Source organism: Camelus ferus, chromosome 5, assembly GCF_009834535.1.
Source record: "Camelus ferus isolate YT-003-E chromosome 5, BCGSAC_Cfer_1.0, whole genome shotgun sequence".
NCBI classification, from domain to species: Eukaryota; Metazoa; Chordata; class Mammalia; order Artiodactyla; family Camelidae; genus Camelus; species Camelus ferus.
This window is the reverse complement of record NC_045700.1, coordinates 81,437,827-81,455,648: the sequence shown is the minus strand read 5'-3', so window position 1 is coordinate 81,455,648 and position 17,822 is coordinate 81,437,827. Positions and strand designations below refer to the sequence as shown.

The following is a 17,822-nucleotide window of genomic DNA, read 5'->3' as shown; positions in this document are numbered from 1 at the left end:
TCCACCATAGGAAGGAGTTTTTCGACATCTGTGTGAAAGAGCTGGGGCTGGTGGAGGTGCCACTTTTGAAGTTCCTTTGACGATTTTTCCTTAATTTCCCTCCAGACTCGCTTTTCTTTTTCCTTCAGCAATGTTGGGCTCTCATATTAGCGATTCGGTAACTCTCCACATGCAGCTCGTCCTTTATTTTTACTGTGTTTAATCTCATAACAGCCGGTTTTAAAAGTTGTTACTGTTTCGGGTTTGAAAATGAGAAAACAGATTAACAAAGCCTGAGTTACTTGCGAAGGTCGTTCAATTAGTAACAAATAGCGTCAAGATTGCCAAAGTTTTTTGATTCTAAGATCCCATTGCAGCTTTCACCTGGCTCTGGGTCAAAAAGGACATCTATTACAGAACTAGACTAAAGAATAATGTCTCTTACCAGAATTTCTGGTTTTCAGGGAGGTGTTGGTTAGTTGCTTTTTTTTTTTTTTAAATGTAGTGCCCAACTTTCTGATTTATTTTCAAAATGAATCGGTAAGCCAGTTGAGAGTAGAATTAAGGTCAGAGTCACCTTTATCCCAAGTTGCAAAATTTGAAGGATCTTATTTTCTAAAGACAAAATATTTGAAATGGCAATACATGCCACTAAAGCACAAAGTTTGGCGATTATGTCATACTATGTGTGAACTGAGCAGAAAGCCCAAAAGTGAGTGAACCGGACTAAGAGGAAACACATCATGAACAGGAAAGCAGTATACAAATGTAAAGTAAAAGTAGGACCTCAAAATACTTTTGTATAATTATTAATCCCAGAAAGGTGATGATTGTCAGTCCCTGTTTATCAGTCACTCAGAAGTAGGAAGGGCAGTTCTCCCAAACTGTTACTGCTAATTCTAACCTCTTTAGACAAGAAGAGACAGATTCTTTTAAAGTTTCTGACACTGCAATGCTTTGAAATCAGTGTTGGGGTGCCTCCAGAGCCCACAGTTTGTCACCATTCATATGGGTAGCCCTTATAGCCAGATTTGTTCTGCAGCCCCTCAAATGTGAAAGGGGGACAAAGAGCAGCAAAGAAAACTGAACTGCAGAGAGAGAAAACATCTACTGAGAGAAGCAGCAACAAGAGACTATGCAGTTCTTTTTTCCAGCCCTCTGGGAGGCCCACTCCCCTTTCTGCTCTTGGCCTGCAGAGGAGGCCTTGGCCACCTTCCAAAGAATTCTCCCCACCGCATCCCCTTTTTCCCCCTAAGTTAGTTTCCATGTATTTCTGTAAAGTGCTACCATAAGAACCTGGACTAAGACAAAACCTTTTCAAAAACTTAAAGAGTAAAAGGAAAAAAAGTTTTCCCGTTCACCATAACAGAAACAAGAAAGAGAGAGTATATACCTAGAACATTTTGAGAAATAAGCCATATCGATACTAAGAAAATCAGAAAACTTTAAGGACATTAGACATGGCCTAAGTAAATGAAAAGATAACATGTTCCTGATGAGAAGATTCAATATTATAGTAATGTCAAATTAATGCAATTTCCATCAAAATCTCAATGGGAAGATTTTGGAACTTGACAAGTTGATTCTAAAATTCCTCTAGAAGACTAAACACACAAGCACTGCCAAGAAACTTTGTGGGGGGAAAAAAGCACAAGAGGCACTTCTTGCCCTGTCAGATAGCAAACTGTCCTATAAGGCCACAATAACCAAAGCAGCATGATACTGACAAAGAAATAGACAAATATTGACAGAAACAACCAAGATTACATGGCAATTTTTTTAATTTTTATTTATTTATTTTTTTTTTTTTACTATCCACAGTAAAATTGACTTTAATGGTTTAAATGAGTGTTCAGTAGTTTTGGGACAACTAGCTATCCATCTGAAAAAAAAACTAAGCTCCTTCCCTTATATACACCACACACATTAAATTCCAGGAGGATTAAAGAGCTAAACATTGTTTTAAAAATTAAATCTAAGGACTCTTTGAAGTTTGAAGTTCAAATTCACCTCTTAAAGAATTATTATCTTTAAAAGGCATGCAATGCCATTTTAAAGAAATTGTTCTTAGAAAGTAGTATGTGTATGCCCTACTACTGCACAATTTCATATTACCATGAGTGAAATTGTGTTTCTCAAATAAATGCCATAATATCTTGCTCTTACACTCTTTTGAGTTTTATTCCCAAAGAATAACACTCCGCCTAAAATCAGAAATGCGCATCAGGCTTCACCCCCACGTTATTGTGTGAGGAGAGAAGTGAGTTGTAAGCAGCTGCTACTGGTAGCTTCCCTGCCACCCCTAAGTTTCCTGGGGTAACATCTGCAAAATGCTTGTTACCAAAGGGGTAAGGGAAGGTGGGCTGGTTACTAGCTTAGGCAGCAGGGATGGAGGGAAAGGAAGAAAGGGTGTCTTGACACAAGAACAACTACCAGAGAATATAAACTTCAGCATCCTGGTCCAAAGCTTGCTTGTTCCTGCTACCATAGAACATGCAATCCCCTGGACTGTTGCCCACAGGGGAACAGAAGTAATAATTCATTTCTAGAACATGAGCCATTGTCTTGGATCTGGACCTCACCACTCTGGAGCAGATCGAATGACTGAGATCTAAGGATTCCTCCAAAATGAAAAATTCACACTTGAAATTTCTTTGTAGGAAGGGAGGATGAAATTGGATCATTTACTTGTTCAGTCAACTAGGTATCTTCATGGAGCAGGAAGTGGGGGGGGGGGCACATGGAAGAGAATGAAGAAGTGTAGGTATTACCTCCAAAATAGATTTGATAAAACAGTTTGTACTAGAGAGGAGGCCATGTGCCTGGCCCCAAAAGCCCCAGGATTGAGTGGTCAGAGGCAGTTCTGTCTACATAAGTAACCACACATCATGTCTCTCGGTTCTGCTGCCAGACCTAGCCACAAAAGATTGGCCCAGGAATTGGCTGAATCACCAAAAGCAAATCAGCAGCATTGCAGGAGATCTAGCATGAGAGCTCTGCACTGGACTGTGACCAAGCAAGCCCATCCAGCCTGGTTCCAGGAGAGACTGAACATGAGGTGCACAGAGGGAAAGCTGGAGAGGCAGAAGCCAAGTTCAATGTGAAATCAGAGAAGCTGGAGCCTGAGAGTGGCTGACTGAAAAGCCACAAAATAACAATATTTCAGTGACCCAGCAGCATGATGTGGTCACCTAGCCCAAGAGGAATTTGCAGTTCTGCACAAAATACACTAAGGGATTCCCTGAGTGGCTTCATAGTAAACCTGAGGTCACCAGAGAGTGCCTTTAATTGTCTGCCCTGGAAACCCATGAAATCATCTGAGAAAGGGGTTAAGAAGGGCTATAAGAAAGATCGGCCATGTTCTTAATTCAGAACACAGAAAGAAAAGGATGAAATGAAAAATACATTCCCCACTCAAGCTGATAGGAAAAGAGCAAAAATCTGATAGGAAATGTGAGTGGAGGCACCTATGGAGAAGAGAAGAAAGCAGGCAGAATCTCGGGGAGGAGGAGAAAGTCACTGTTTCAGGCATAACCCGGGGAAGGCCGGTTGGCAAAGTCAGGTACCTATGTGACAAGTGTCTTCATCTCAATTCTGCCTACACACAGGGCTGGAGAGAGGAGAGAAATGGTCCATGACAAGAGAAACTGCAAATGAAATAGCAATAAAACCTGCAAAGTGAAACAGGATACGAGTGAGATCAGAGGGCTTAGGGTCTCCAGGACCAGGAGAAGGGGAAAGGCAGAGGCTGCTTTAGAATCTCAGTCTTTGTAGAACCTCAAAGTTAGAGCAGCCTTTCATTCTTTCATTCTTCAACAAATATTTACTGAGCCCTGAACGTGTTCTAGATTCTGTGCTGATTCTGGGTAAATACAGGCAATGACAGTATGCTTCTTGTTCTCAACAAGCTGGCAATGTGGTGGAAGAGATGGCAGCGATCACATCCCAACATTGTATCTGCTTCCTATTGCTGCTGTAACAAATTACACCAAACTTAGTTGCTTAAGGCAGCACACATTTATTATCTTATAATTCTAAAGATCAGAAATCCAAAACTGATCTCACTGGGCTAAAATTAAAGTGTCAGAATGGCTTTGTTCCTTTCTGGGGGTTCCAGGGCAAAATCTGTTTTCTTGTCTTTTCCAGCTTCTCGAAGCTGCCTGCTTCCCTAGCTCGTGGCCCCCTTCCATCTTCACAGCCAGCAATGACTGAGTGATTCTTTCTCACATCGCATCATTCTGACACTGACTCTTCTGCCTCCCTCTTCCACATTTAGGGACTCTTGTGATTACATTGGGCCCACCTGGAAAATCCAAGATAATCTTCCTATTTTCAGGTCAGTCGATTAACAACTTGTAGATTCCATCTGCAGTATTAATTCTCCCTCCCCATATAGCATAACATATTTACTTGAATAAACTTGACATGTAACATTGTGTCAATTTAAAATGTACATATAACATTTGCACAGGTTCTGGGGATTAGGATGTAGACATCTTTAGGGGAAGTGGACATTATGCTGCCTATCACAAATGTGATGCATGGTAGAGACAGTGCGATGGGAGATGGTTCTGGTCCAAAACTGAATACATGGTGCAGCCTCTCCCTCCCATCCCAAATGGTTAGAAATAACAGAAAAGATGTAAAAATGAGTAGATAAATTCATAATCATCCTGGACAACAATGAGAACCCTTGGTGGACCAGAAACCATGAGGAATCCCTAAAAGAACGATGGCAGGTGGAAACTGATCAGAGAAGAAAACCACAGCCCAAAATGTGCACAGCAGTAGACTGCCACAGGAGTTGAAAACAGCATCAAGGGCCCTCCATGCGCAAAGAGGGTGGATCCTGGAAGCTCCTGGGCTCAGGAGCCACCAGCAGGGCACTGATTATTCAGCATGCCACAGCATGTCAACCACTCCACATACACTCCCCTTTCTTGTCCAATTCCAGCAGGATTATTTGCCTTCAGGTGGGAGCAGTAGATATAAGATCTTTAGATGGAGAGAAAGGACAGTGTTCCTGGTGACTAGATACATAGGAGGAAAAGGAAGCACCCACTTGCAGAAGATGAGCTACCAAAACAGCCCCCCATAGCAGTTACTGACAGAAGAGTATGATATACATCATGACAAGCTCTCATTACCCTTTTGCTAAGAAATGTACAACGGAGAGAACAAACGGTCAAACAGAAATCTGAAATAAAGGATAAGCTTCCAGCCAATAATTACCAAACGTTGGGAGAAAGTCAACATCTTTGTTTTTGTTTTTTGGGGGGGAGGTAATTAGGTTTATTTACTTTTTTATTTGACTGGAGGTGCTGGGGATTGAACCCATGACCTCATGCTTGCTAAGCATGCGCTCTACCACTGAGCTATAACCTCCCCACAAGAAAGTCAACATCTTAAAGGAGATATCAAATCCAATGCATAGAAGAACTTTCATGCAGTGAAATAAATCATAGAACAAGAATAGGACTTTAGAATAATTATTACATTCTTGGATAGAAAAGGATATCACAATGATTTTTTTTTTAAAAATCAACTGAAAAATTGAACATGAGTATGAAATAACAAGAACCCCTCAAAAGAATGATCAGAATGAGCACAGCTAAAGGGTACATGCATGACTGGGACGGTTGAGCAAGTATATTTTTCTATCACATAACACAAGACAAAATACGCAAAGTATTTTATTTTTAAAAAAGCTAAGATATGCAGAGGGTTGATCTAACACTTTCAATATCAGTTAATATAAAGTTCTGAAGGAGAAAAAAGAAAGAATATGAAAGGAAGTTATCCTCAAATAAGTAAAAGAACAAAATATCCCAAAATTGAAGAAAAAACATGAATCTCCAGTTCAAAAGGGCCCACCAAATGCCAATTAGAATCCCTTTTTCAAACTAACAATGTGGCTCTATTACGGTGCAATTTCAGATGCCATGGTAAGGAGGAAATCTTGAAAGCTTCCACTTAGGAGATGGGGGCAGGGGGAGCAGATGAACTATAAAGGTATGAGAATCATATACACATTAAGTCTCATTGAAAAACAGGATACAAGAAGCAAATGGAGAGAATTTTTCAAAATTCAGGGGAAAAATATCTTTGAATCTAGAATTGTATACAAAGCCCAACCACCATTCAAGTATGAAAATAAAAAGACTTTTTTCAGTTACGGGGGACTCAGAAAGTTTATCACCTGCAGACTTACTCTGAAATAAGCAATAAAGGAGGAGATCGATACTAAGAAAAATGAGCCCAAGAAAAGGGAGAGGCCAAAAGCTATGGTGAGCAAAGACTTTAGTAAATTTGTTCAAGCTCAGGGTAGGACAAAATAGGAAGGGAAAAAAGGGGGTGAGGTGGGTGGGGAGAAACATTAAAAGCATAAGAAGGCAGGGAGCTGGCAGAGATGGTGAAGGCAGCACCTAGTGCACAGAGTAGAAAAGGAGATCTTCAGGGCTGTGACCCTCAAAAGCACAGGATTTGCAGAATTTGATAAGAATGTGAAGACCTTGCGAAGAAATCTGAAAATAACCAGAGTGATGATGTATTGAGAAATAAATTGACCTTGGCAGAAATGTATGAAGATGAATGGAAATGCAAATCTTCTAAATATGATAGACCTAAAATTATGGTCTTTAAAAGCGCATGAATACCACCTCAAACATTTTCCCACTGTTGGGGAGATGTTCATTTATTTGCTTGATGTGCTGACCACCACATCACTCCATTGTAAGGTTCTGGTCAAGTGAACATGGATACAGTGGATTACATATAATTTGACCTTCCACTGGGCAAATTGTGAATGAACTTTGCAAAGAGGCAAGGGAACATGGGACTGTTCCTCTGCATTTAGCCTCAAGAGCTTCAGGTGATAACAAATCTAACTCATCTACAGGTGGAGGGTACAGATTGGATCATTCCTTTTGTAAGCGGTCTGAATACAGCAATGAGAAAAAAATTAGCTGCGAGATGTTCAGATTCTGCTTAAACTGTGAAGTAACAGTTTTAGTTTAGATAATGGAGAACTGAGACCTTACAGTGACCCAATAAATGTTCAGTTTCTTGGATTTGTTAAGAGAAGGGTGGCTCCCTTTGTACGCATGCCTGAAACTCAGCAACTTATATTAGAAATTTTTTAAAGTGGCATTATTGATGGCAGAAGATTTCAAAAGAAATTCTCCTGGAGCTTCTGCAACTGGTTCAGGGTGACCAAGTGAATTTGGATATGCAGGGTCATCAAAATCAAGAATACATACAACCTAGAACAAGGCTCAAGGCTTTTTAGTAGAGAAAGCAAAAACTTGGAAGCCTTACACCTGAAATAGTCAGTACGTCTTCCTCCCCAGAAGCGAAGAAGAACTCAGTACTTAATGCAGTTGTTCCTGCGGACGATACAGTGCCCATGACAAAAATTCAAATCAGGTTAGCCGCTGAGAGTCACTTGATACAAATATTCAACAGTACACACAGGATCCTAGATGTTCCCAACTTTATTGTACATTCCCATCCTGAATTTGCAACTCTTGACTTTGTTTTTGTGTCTTTGTTTCCAGAGAGCTCATAGATGAAAGCCTGATACGAGAAGCAGGTATTCCTAATGCTGTGATACTCCAGCAACTAAAATAGCATTGTTCCAAGCCATGCAGTAGCAGATAGGAAAGGTGATGTGCCATAATAATAAGGAAAATACTTCCAGCGTGAACACAATCAAATTATTTTTGTTACTTTTCCAGATACATTTTGGGTTTATTCTATCTTCCAGCCTTAGTATAGATACATTTGGACTAGGAATAGCTCTTGAGATAAGTATGTTTTGAATTTTTAGTTGCAAGTCTGGCTTATGTTGATAACTTTTGTACATCCAGGCAAACCAATTTGTTACATGCTCAGTGTTAATGTAACAACATTCTTGAGCAGAAACAAAAATAAGCAAAACCCCTTTTTGATAAATCATTTGGTAAAATTCGCATTTCAGTTTCTTGATGCTGCATTGACCAATAGCCATTAAGAAATCTTTTTGTCAGATAAGTTGAAAGGTTTTTTGTCATATACACTGAAAAGTATTTACATTCTGATTTTGAAATAGTTTGATCATATAATACTTATTTCTCCTATTAAGATTTATGCATCTTTTAAATTATTGATTTAGCTATATTACTAGTATCAAAAAATACAGCTTGGCATTTTGGGGGAGGGTTGCTGAAAAGGTATTTATTATTAAGATAGCATTTTTTAAGGTAGGTTTCTGAGTTTTTATACATACATATATTTGTTTTTGTATTCTTTTTCATTATAGGTTAATACAAGGTATTGAATAGTTTCCTGTGCTATACAGTATAAACTTGTTATTTATCTATTTAAAACATAGTGGTTAGTATTTGCAAATCTCGAACTCTCAATTTATCCCTTCCCACCTTCCTCCCCACCAGTAACCATGAGTTTGTCTTCTATACCTGTGAGGCTGTTTCTGTTTTGTAAATAAGTTCATTTGTCTTTTTTTAGATTCCACATATAAGTGATGTCAATTTTTCTTTCTCTTTCTAGCTTATTTCTCTTGGAAGACAGTCTCCAGGCCCATCCATGTTGCTGCAAATAGCATTATTTTATTCTTTTTTATGGCTGAGTAGTATCCCATTGTATAAATATACCACAACTTCTTTATCCAGTCATCTGTCGATGGACATTCAGGTTGTTTCCATGTCTTGGCTATTGTATATAGTGCTGCTATGAGCATTGGGGTGCATGTATCTTTTCGAATTAAAGTTCCCTCTGAATAGATGCTCAGGAGTGGGAATCCTGGATCATATGGTAAGTCTGTTTTTAGTTTTTTGAGGAATCTCCATACTGTTTTCCATAACAGCTGCACCAAACTACATTCCCCCCAACAGTGTAGGAGGGTTCCCTTTTCTCCACACCCTCTCCAGCATTTATTGTTTGTGGACTTTTTAATGATAGCCATTCTGACTGGTGTGAGGTGATACCTCATTCTAGTTTTGATTTGCATTTCTCCAATAATTAGCAATATTGAGCAGTTTTTCATGTGTCCATTGTCCATTTGTATTTCTTCATTGGAGAATTGCTTGTTTAGGTTTTCTACTCATTTTTGGACTGGGTTGTTTGTTTTTTTCTTATTAAGTTGTATGAGCTATTTATATATTCTGGAAATTAAGCCCTTGTCAAATATTTTCTCCCATTCCATAGGTTGTCTTTTTGTTTTGTTTATGGTCTCCTTTGCTGTGCAAAAGTATATAAATTTAATTAGGTCCCTTTTGTTTATTTTTGCTTTTATTTCTATTTCCTGGGTAGACTGCCCTAGGAGAACATTGCTTAGATTTATGTCAGAGAATGTTTTACCTATGTTTTCTTCTCAGAGGTTTATAGTGTCTTGTCATATGTTTAAGTCTTTAAGCAGCTTGGCATCCTTGTTTATAGAGCTATGACCATCATAAACTAGAAATAAAAAGACATTAAGATCAGCAGTCCTTAGGTAGATGTGTTAAGTAGCACTTCAAAATCAAGTAATACTGTCCCCTTTAGAGCCTGTCTTGATCACATTAGTTTATTCATTCAGCACATTTTTCTAGGAGATCCACTATATATATTTAACACTATTCTAACTGCTCAACCCAGAATATATTCTACTCTGAGACAAAACTAGTACATAAATCCAGGAATGTATTTTTTTGTCAGACACACGGGATCTAAAGAATGACCGCATAAATATTTGAAATTCTGCTGAATTTCATATTTCCTGGATGAGGTAGGATACATCAGGAATGACAGAGAAGCTTTTTCTTCTTCCCAGATACCACTTCATCTTTGGTCACTATTCCTGGTAGTTTTCTATTGCTGCCATAACAGATTACTACAAATTTAGTGGCATTAAATAACATAGATTTATGATCTTACAATTCTGTAGGTTAGAAATCCAACTCACTGAAATAAAATCAAGGTGACAGCAGGGCTACATTCCTTTCAGGAGGCTCTAAGGGAGAATCGTTTCCTTGCCTTTCCAGCTTCTATAGGCTGCCTATATTCCTTGGCTTTTGGTCCCCTTCTCCCATCTTCAAAGCCAGCAACATTGCCTCTCTGTGACTCTTCTCTGTCATCACATCTCTCAGACAACAGCCAGGAAAGATTCTCTGTTTTTAAGGACTTGTGTGATTAGATTGAGCCCACCAAATAATCCACAATTACCTACCCCATCTTAAAGTCTATAGTAACCTTAATCATATTTGCCAAGCCCCCTTTGCCATGTAAAGTAACATATCACAGGCTCCTTCTGGAGGCTCCAGGAGAAAATCTGTTCTTTGCTTCTTGCAACCTGTAGAAGCTGCTGGCATCCCTTGGCTCATGGCTCTACCACTCTAATCTCTGCTTCTGACCTCACATCTTTCACTACCAGCTTTGGTTCTCCTGCCTCCCTCTTAAAAGGAACCTTGTTATTACACTTGGCCTACCTAGATAATCCAGGATAATCTCCCTATCGTCTCAAGGTGCTTAATTTAATCACATCTGCAAAGTCCCTTTTACCATGTAAGGTAACATGTTCACAGATTTGGGGACTAGGAAACAAACATTTTTGGAGGGCCATTATTCTGCATGCTGCAGTCCATCTCTGCCCCACACATTCGCTCCCTACCAAATAAATTCACCCCCTTCCAAATGTGTTTAAAAATTTCAGTCCATTATAGCCTCAACTCAAAATTCAAAACCTTATCTGAATTTCACTAGGTTAAAAGTCCCAAATCTCATGATTTAAATTATCTAAATCAAGTATAGGTGAGGATTTGGGTATGATTCCTGGGGCACAATACCTCTCCATCTGCGCACCTGTGAAACAAATTACCTGCTCCCAAATACATTGGTATGATAGGCATAGGCTAAAAGTTATAGATATTCCCATTCAAAAACCAGAAAATGGAATGAAAAAAGGAACTACCAGTTCCAAGAAATTTAGAAATCCAGCCAGGCACACTCCATTAGGTTTCAAGCCCTGGAAATAATCTCTGGCTTGCAGCTTCATCCTTTGGGCTTTGACTCCCTCCCAGAACATCTTTCCTTTTTCATGAGAGGTGGCACATGCATGTAGATGATTAGTTTTATCAGCTTGTTTCTGGCCTGTAGAACTGGTGGGGCAGGGAGTGGGGTGGAGAGGCGTCCAACCACCTTCTTTCATTTCATACTCTCTCTGTCCCTTTCCATTTAAGAGGTGGTGTTTCTGCTGGTATAACATTCTCAAGAAAATTGTAGGGTCTCCTATGTGTGTCATGGGAGACAGAAGGCTCCTCCGTGGATCTTTCCTGGATAATATTTTTATTTTTGGCTTTTAATGAGATGGCCAAGGGGATCTATGAGTCACACCCTCGAACTCTTCAAGGAGCTTTTTGTGTGACTGAATACTCAGACCTTCTGATTTTTTTTTAGAAATTTGGAAAACGTTGTAGCAGCTGTACCCATATCTCTTTCTACAGAGCAGACTTTCCTGACAGTGAGTCTCTTATTTTAGTCCCTTTTGCCATTTGGGTAGGCTGAGAATTTCCCAAATCATCAAGTCCTGGTTCCTTTACATATTTTAATTGAATGTCTTATTGACATATAGCTGATATGCAACATTATATATGTTTCAGGTATACAACATAGTGATTCACAAGTTTTAAACATTATATTCCATTTATACTTACTGTAAAATATTAGCTATATTCCCTATGTTGTACAATATCTCCTTGTGGCTTACTTACTTTATGCATAGTTTATTTAGCAGGTTTTTTTGTCCATTTATCTATCTCGTCCAACATTTTACTGTAATCAGCAGGAAGAAAGCAGGCGGCTTAGAAATCTCCTTAGCTAAATATCTAAGTTTGTCACTTACAACTTCTGTTTTCCACATAACTGCAGGGCACAATTCAGCTAAGTTTTTTGCTACTGTATAACAAGAAACCTCCAGTTTCCATGGTATGTTCCTCATTTCCTTCTGCACCCTCACTGGCAGTGCCTTTAATGTTCTTATTTCTACTAACAGTCTGTTCACAATGATTTAGATAGTCCCTGCGGTGATTTGGGTAGGCTCCTTACTTCCTTTGAGCTCTCACTGGCATTAGCTTTCATATATCTACTAAGGTCTATTCAAAGCAATCTTGGCTCTTTCTGTGATGCTCCTCAAAATTCTTCCAGCCTTGAGTCTAGTTCAGAAGCCACTGCCACATGTTTGGTACTGTTTACAGTAAGTAGCACCCCACTTCCAGGTATCTAGAAAAGCCTGTTATGCCTACTCACTGCCAGCTGACTTGAATGTGCTGATAGGAGATTTGGAATTCATCTTTCTCCAGGGGCCTCATTATTTCAAGGTGAATATACCTGTTCTGGATGTTTAAATACTGGGAGTGCTCCCAACACAGGATAGAAGTGTTGATCCCATGACTACAGAGAAAACTTTTTTCTCAGTATAATAATATAGAGTAAGAAGATTTTTCTTCTGTTCCCCTCAATATAGGAAACCTTGATCCTTTCCACTTATTGAAAACAACTTGATAATATATAAACAACAGTCAGTCTGAGTTCCAAAAGATTGCCTGAGATAAATTATATTTTCACAAAAGCAAAATCATCTTCCTAAGGGAATGATTTATGGAAAGAAATTAATATTTGAAATAAAAGGGGATTGACCTGTTTTGGATTAACAAAACAGGGTGAGGGGATCAACACACACATATATAACTGAATCACTATGCTCTACACCAGAAATAAACACAACATTGTAAATCAACTATACTTCAATTAAAAAAAAATAATAATTTCCCTTTAGAGTGTAAATTGGTGCAGCCAGCTAGGGAAAACAGTATGGATGTTCTTTAAAAAACTAAAAATAGAGCTACCATATGATTCAGCAATCCCACTCTTGGGCATATATGCAGAAAAGATAAAAACTCTCATTTGAAAAGATACACACACCCCAATGTTCACAGCAGCACTATTCACAGTAGCTGATACACGGAAACAGCCCAAGTGTCCATCAACAGATGACTGGTTTAAGAAGTGGTGATTAGAATGACCAAATTTTTATTTTGTTAAGTAAAAACTGAAAAATATACCAAACCCCCCCACACAAACCACTACCTTCTACCGTCACCATAATATCATAAAAGGAATAACACTTTCACACACAGAAAGGAGACAAAGAGAGAGGAAGGGTAACTTTAGAATAAAGAGCAGCCCTTTAGAAAGAATACCTTTGGCTTTGGGAAAGTTGCTATACTGTACTCACTTCTCCCACTCTGTCTCAGATAGGGGAAGATATTTCCCTAGCAACACCAGTCTGCTAACTGGCCTAGTGGAGAACACTGTGCCCCTCAGTAGAGTGTCCCCAGCCCTCAGGTCTTATCCACATCCCCAGGACAGGGAAAAGTCTGGACCTCACAGGGTCATAGGCAGCCCCAGCAGGAAGATGGAGCACCCTAGCCTAGTAGAAGGATTGAAGATCTTGGGGATAGGCCTCGCTCAAGGCAGGGGGGATCTGGTGAAGGAAGCCAGACAGGGAGACAGTGGTGCTCAGACGGGCTTGGGGATAATCTCTCATTCCCAACCAGCCCTCTCCCCAGTCCCCCACCTGAGTTGGGAGCCCAGGGGCCTGAGCAGACTGGTTGTAATGCTGGGTCTAAGGTGAAGGTGCTGGGAGAGACTTAAGCCCATGAACAAGCATATTCCCCCCTCCAGAACAGTGGCAGCCTCCTGGGGAATTCAGCATCAGCAGAGACTGGGGGAGCACCGGAGCGTGGAATGGGCTGCTCTGGGGGCTCTGGTGCTGTGAGGAACAATAGCTCATTCAGCTCAGCTCACACAGGGAGAAGGTGTTAGCCTAAGGGTGACAGGGTGGGTTCTCTCCCCTCCACACCACCTTCCTAGGCCAGGCACTTACCAGCCCGCCTCATGCCCCATCCATCTGGGTTAATTGAAGGGAGTCTTGCGTTAGCATAAATACACACTTCAGTATCAGAAAGTGCTTAGAGTTTCAGTCTGAGGGACCTGAACATCCCAACCCTCCCCCTCTACACACACACACACACACACACACACACACACACACACACACACTTCTTAAAAGGAGCCTGGATGAAACTTACTGGCTGAAAGCCAGGACCGTGGGGCAGGGTAGGAGGATAATAAAACCAAGGGGAGAAGGAGGAGAGTGAAGAAAGCAGACAGGAAGGCCAGGGAAGCTGGGGCCCAATCAAGGCGGGACTGGAAGAAAAGGACTCTTTGCATCCTGCTGTGGATTCTCAGTGCGGGCATAAGTTCACACAAGATCAAATGTTTTTCTGACAGTAGGTTCTGCCTTTCCACCCTCTGACATTAAGGACTGAGTTAAGGGGTTACACATGGCACATTGAGAAAGCCAAAGATTTCAAGAACCCGAATCCCAGTACAGCCTGGCCTCTTGGAATCTACATCAAGAGCTAATGAGAGATTTGAAGGTGTCCCAGGATCCTCAGCAAATTGAAATCCTCACATCTTTATTCTTTTGTCTCTCTCCCTTTGTCGACTTTCAGAGGCTGACAACTCATACATCTTTCCCTTACTCCCCACTCAAATTCCTGACCAGCTCTGAACATCTGTCTCAGTGGGACCCCCAAAGCCATGATCTCTGGCCAGTGTACGAATCACCTGACCTCGAGCTAGGTGTCCATCAGCTAGGGCAGATTGTGGCAGGGGAGGGGGTTATGGCCACTTAGATGTAGGTACTGTGAGGTGCGGCAGGACAGGCAACCCAATTGACATATCAGGTCTGGCTTGTATGACAGCCAATTCAGTCTCCAGAGAGGCAGCCCGGAGCTTCGAGCACATTTTCGTCATCCCCAACCGTTGTAGCTTCCCAGCAGATACACATCCAATTACAGCTCGTGAACCCCAGATTTCCAAGGTCAAGTGAGGCTGAGTGACCTGAGATCCCACTACCCCATGTTCCCCAGGGCCCAGATCTCCCACACACGCACCATATAAGAGAAGCCTGAGGATGCACACCAAGTTGTATGCACCATGTTGTTTATTGTCATGTCACCTGTGGGATGGGGTGAGGAGGGGAGCCTCCAGGCAGAAGGAGAGGGGAGGTGGGAACCATCTATTTTCTGAACTCTGCCCTTCTTCCAGGCTGGTGATTGTGGGGGCTTGGCCACCTTCTGGACTCCCTTAGATGCAAGCACAGTGCTGTGTGAGAAGGTTGGGCACCGTCTCATATTTGAAAGAGTAACCTCCATCTGAGGTGGTGCGGACACGTAGGGGCCTCATGGTCCCCGGGAGAGCAGCACAACAGGGCTGGGCTCCTGGGACCAAAGAGAGGGGCTGGACAGGGGTAGGGGGAGTCCCGGGGACTGGCAGGGGCAGGTCTGGCAGGGTGGGCAGCCCACAGCCCCCGTGACAATAGTGGAAGATGAAACTGGGAGGGTGCACGATCCACCGGTCCCAGCCCAGCTCCTGGAAGGAGATGTTGAGGGCCGCTCTGTGGCAGTCGGCAAGGGCGGCAGGTTCCTCTGGAGGCCTCTGTAGCAGGCGCAGCGCGGCAGGAGACCAAGGCCAAGGCAGAGGGGAAGTGGAGCGTCGGGCTCTCTCCCCTCCACTGGGTGGCCTGGCCCGTGTGTGTGCCACCAGGAAGGGGGTGGCCTCAGGCCGGGCCGAGCAGGAACAGAGAGGACAATGAAGCAGTAGCACCAGGACAGGGTGGGTCAGCAGAGGGAAGGCAGAGGCGGCCAGGTGCAGCACAGCCCAGCGAGAGGGTGCCTGGCCCAGCGACATGGGCACAGCCACAGGGCCCCCAGATGACAGTGCCAGCAGACCCAGCAGGGGCCCAGAGCTATTGGCGGCTGCTGTCTCCTGCCTGTCCAGTCCCGTGTGGAACCACAGCTGGGCTGAAGTCACCTGGCGGTTGCGTGTGTGCTGAGATGGCCGGAATACATATGTGAAGAGGCCCTCCTGGGCCTCCTGGGCCAGCTTTCCAGCAGCTGGCTCATCCCCACAGCTGGCACCTGCAGGAGGTAGAGGGAAGGCAGAGGACAGCCCTGACTGGCAGAACCCAGGACCCCTCCTCCTCAGCAGGAAGAATACAGCTGCCCTCCACGAGCCTGCCACTCTACTGAGACTCCTCCCATCTAGGGAGAATTGACAGAGGCTCCCCTTTTGTTACTTCTTCATTAAAGGACTTTAAAAATACCAGACATTGCCAACTTCTCTCTGAAGTGGCTTTGCCAATTAATATTCCCATCAGTGATGTGTAAGAGGCCTTGCACTCTCTTCCTTCACCAACACCTAGAATTGTTAGTTAGATTTAATTTCTGTTCATCTGATACTGTGAAATGGTACCCTGAATGGTGTATACACAGGCATTTGTTAATATTACTCTTTATAGCTTTTTAGATGCCAGAAAAATTGCGTGAGAAATTCCTTAAAATAATTACACTTTAAAAAGACAGGTTAACACCAAGAAAGAGGAAAAGGAGGAGAAAGGATGTAGCTCAGAAAAAAAGGAGTGTGTGTTCTAAGAAAGTGCAGGTGGCATCCTTACCCTTACAGTTACATAGATGGCACCACACAATCATGAACCAGTACAAGTTGAGCAATTAGGGCTGTACCATTACGTGGATTATCTCATTATAAACCTCACCAAAGATGATCCATTTTGCAGATAAGAAAACTGAGGGTTAGAAAGATGAAGTGCCATTTAACTATTAAGTGGCCAGGCTGGGATTCTGCCTGATCCCAAAGCCACACTTTTACTCACTATACTGCATAGGGACAAAGCACAGGGAGGCGAGGGATCCTTTCTGAGAGAAAAGGGGGCCAGATTACAAGAAAGTCCAGCCAGAGGAGGGCTTTACTCATTAAGTCAATGGAACATGGGGAGGTGAGAAGGGAACTCAAGATAGACTAGTTTTGAAGTTTCCCAACTAATCTTTCTCCTGCATCCCTGATATCTTCCCAAGTCTCAACTACTTTGGGCTAAAGAAACAATGTTTGGAGCAGGAAGTAAAAGCAAAGACAGGAGGAAAGGTGGCAGGAAAGGGCCCATGCCCAGATACCTCTGTCCCTAGAGACCCTTGGGCCCCCAGACCACTATCTCCCAAATGCCTCCTATGAGCCATACACTCTAGATACACCATCTCACTTAATTCTGAGAGGCAGGCATTATGTCCATTTTACAGATGAGGAGACAGAGGCTCAGGGAGGTTTAGTAACTGGCCCATTGCTGCAAAGCCAGTTAAGTGACAGGTCTGGGATTCAAACCCAGATCTGCCTGGTTCCCAAGCCCAAGCTATACCACACTGTTTCTCAAAGTCGAGATGCCAGTTCCCCACCCCATTACCTGTAGCCGGGAAAAGGATGGCCTGGGAGACATCCTCCTCCTCGGGCTCAGAGCCCCTGCGCTTGAAGCCCCCCACAGCGTGTCTTCGGGGCAGACGCCTGACTCCAGAATCCCCACCTTCCCCAGTCACCGCTGGGGGTCCCAAGGCATCGAGGAACAGGGCCCTCACCTTGGCCAGGACAATTTCCCTGTCCAGCTCTGGCCCTTGGCAGCCATGCCCACCCCGTTGGGCCAGCAGTAAGAGGAGCAGCTGAGGCCACATAGCTTGCCTGGCCCTGCCAGCGGTGAAACCACACTCTGCCCTGTTTCCCTTCTGTCAGGGTCTGCCCTGGGCCTCCCCACTCTCCCCTCCCCATCCCATCACCTGCCCTCTTCTACCCTTCTCACCCCAGTCTTCCCCAGTCCTTCCCACGCCCTGCAGTCCAAGTTGCCCCTGCCCATGGCATTGAGACCTTCTATCTCTGACGCAGATGTCTGTGGCCCTGAGCCT

The 17,822-nt window shown here is 42.7% G+C and overlaps 1 protein-coding gene and 1 pseudogene across 2 annotated transcripts; one reads left to right on the top strand and one right to left on the bottom strand.

The window, feature by feature from the left end:
- The first annotated feature begins 5,888 nt into the window (after nucleotides 1–5,888).
- Nucleotides 5,889–7,121, top strand: LOC102513994 (annotated as a pseudogene).
- A 7,883-nt stretch (nucleotides 7,122–15,004) lies between these two features.
- On the bottom strand, nucleotides 15,005–17,789 carry INHA (inhibin subunit alpha). Of its 2 annotated transcripts, none has more exons than XM_006186880.3 (2): nucleotides 17,333–17,789; nucleotides 15,005–15,998 (listed from the first exon to the last, which is right to left on the bottom strand). In XM_006186880.3, exons 1-2 carry the CDS (start codon nucleotides 17,592–17,594, stop codon nucleotides 15,166–15,168), a joined length of 1,095 nt encoding a protein of 364 aa, XP_006186942.1. In that variant the 5' UTR covers nucleotides 17,595–17,789; the 3' UTR covers nucleotides 15,005–15,165. The 2 variants fall into 2 exon arrangements, with proteins under 2 accessions (XP_006186942.1, XP_014416516.1); XM_014561030.2 differs by having other exon boundaries at nucleotides 17,502–17,726.
- Between the last annotated feature and the right edge of the window lie 33 nt (nucleotides 17,790–17,822).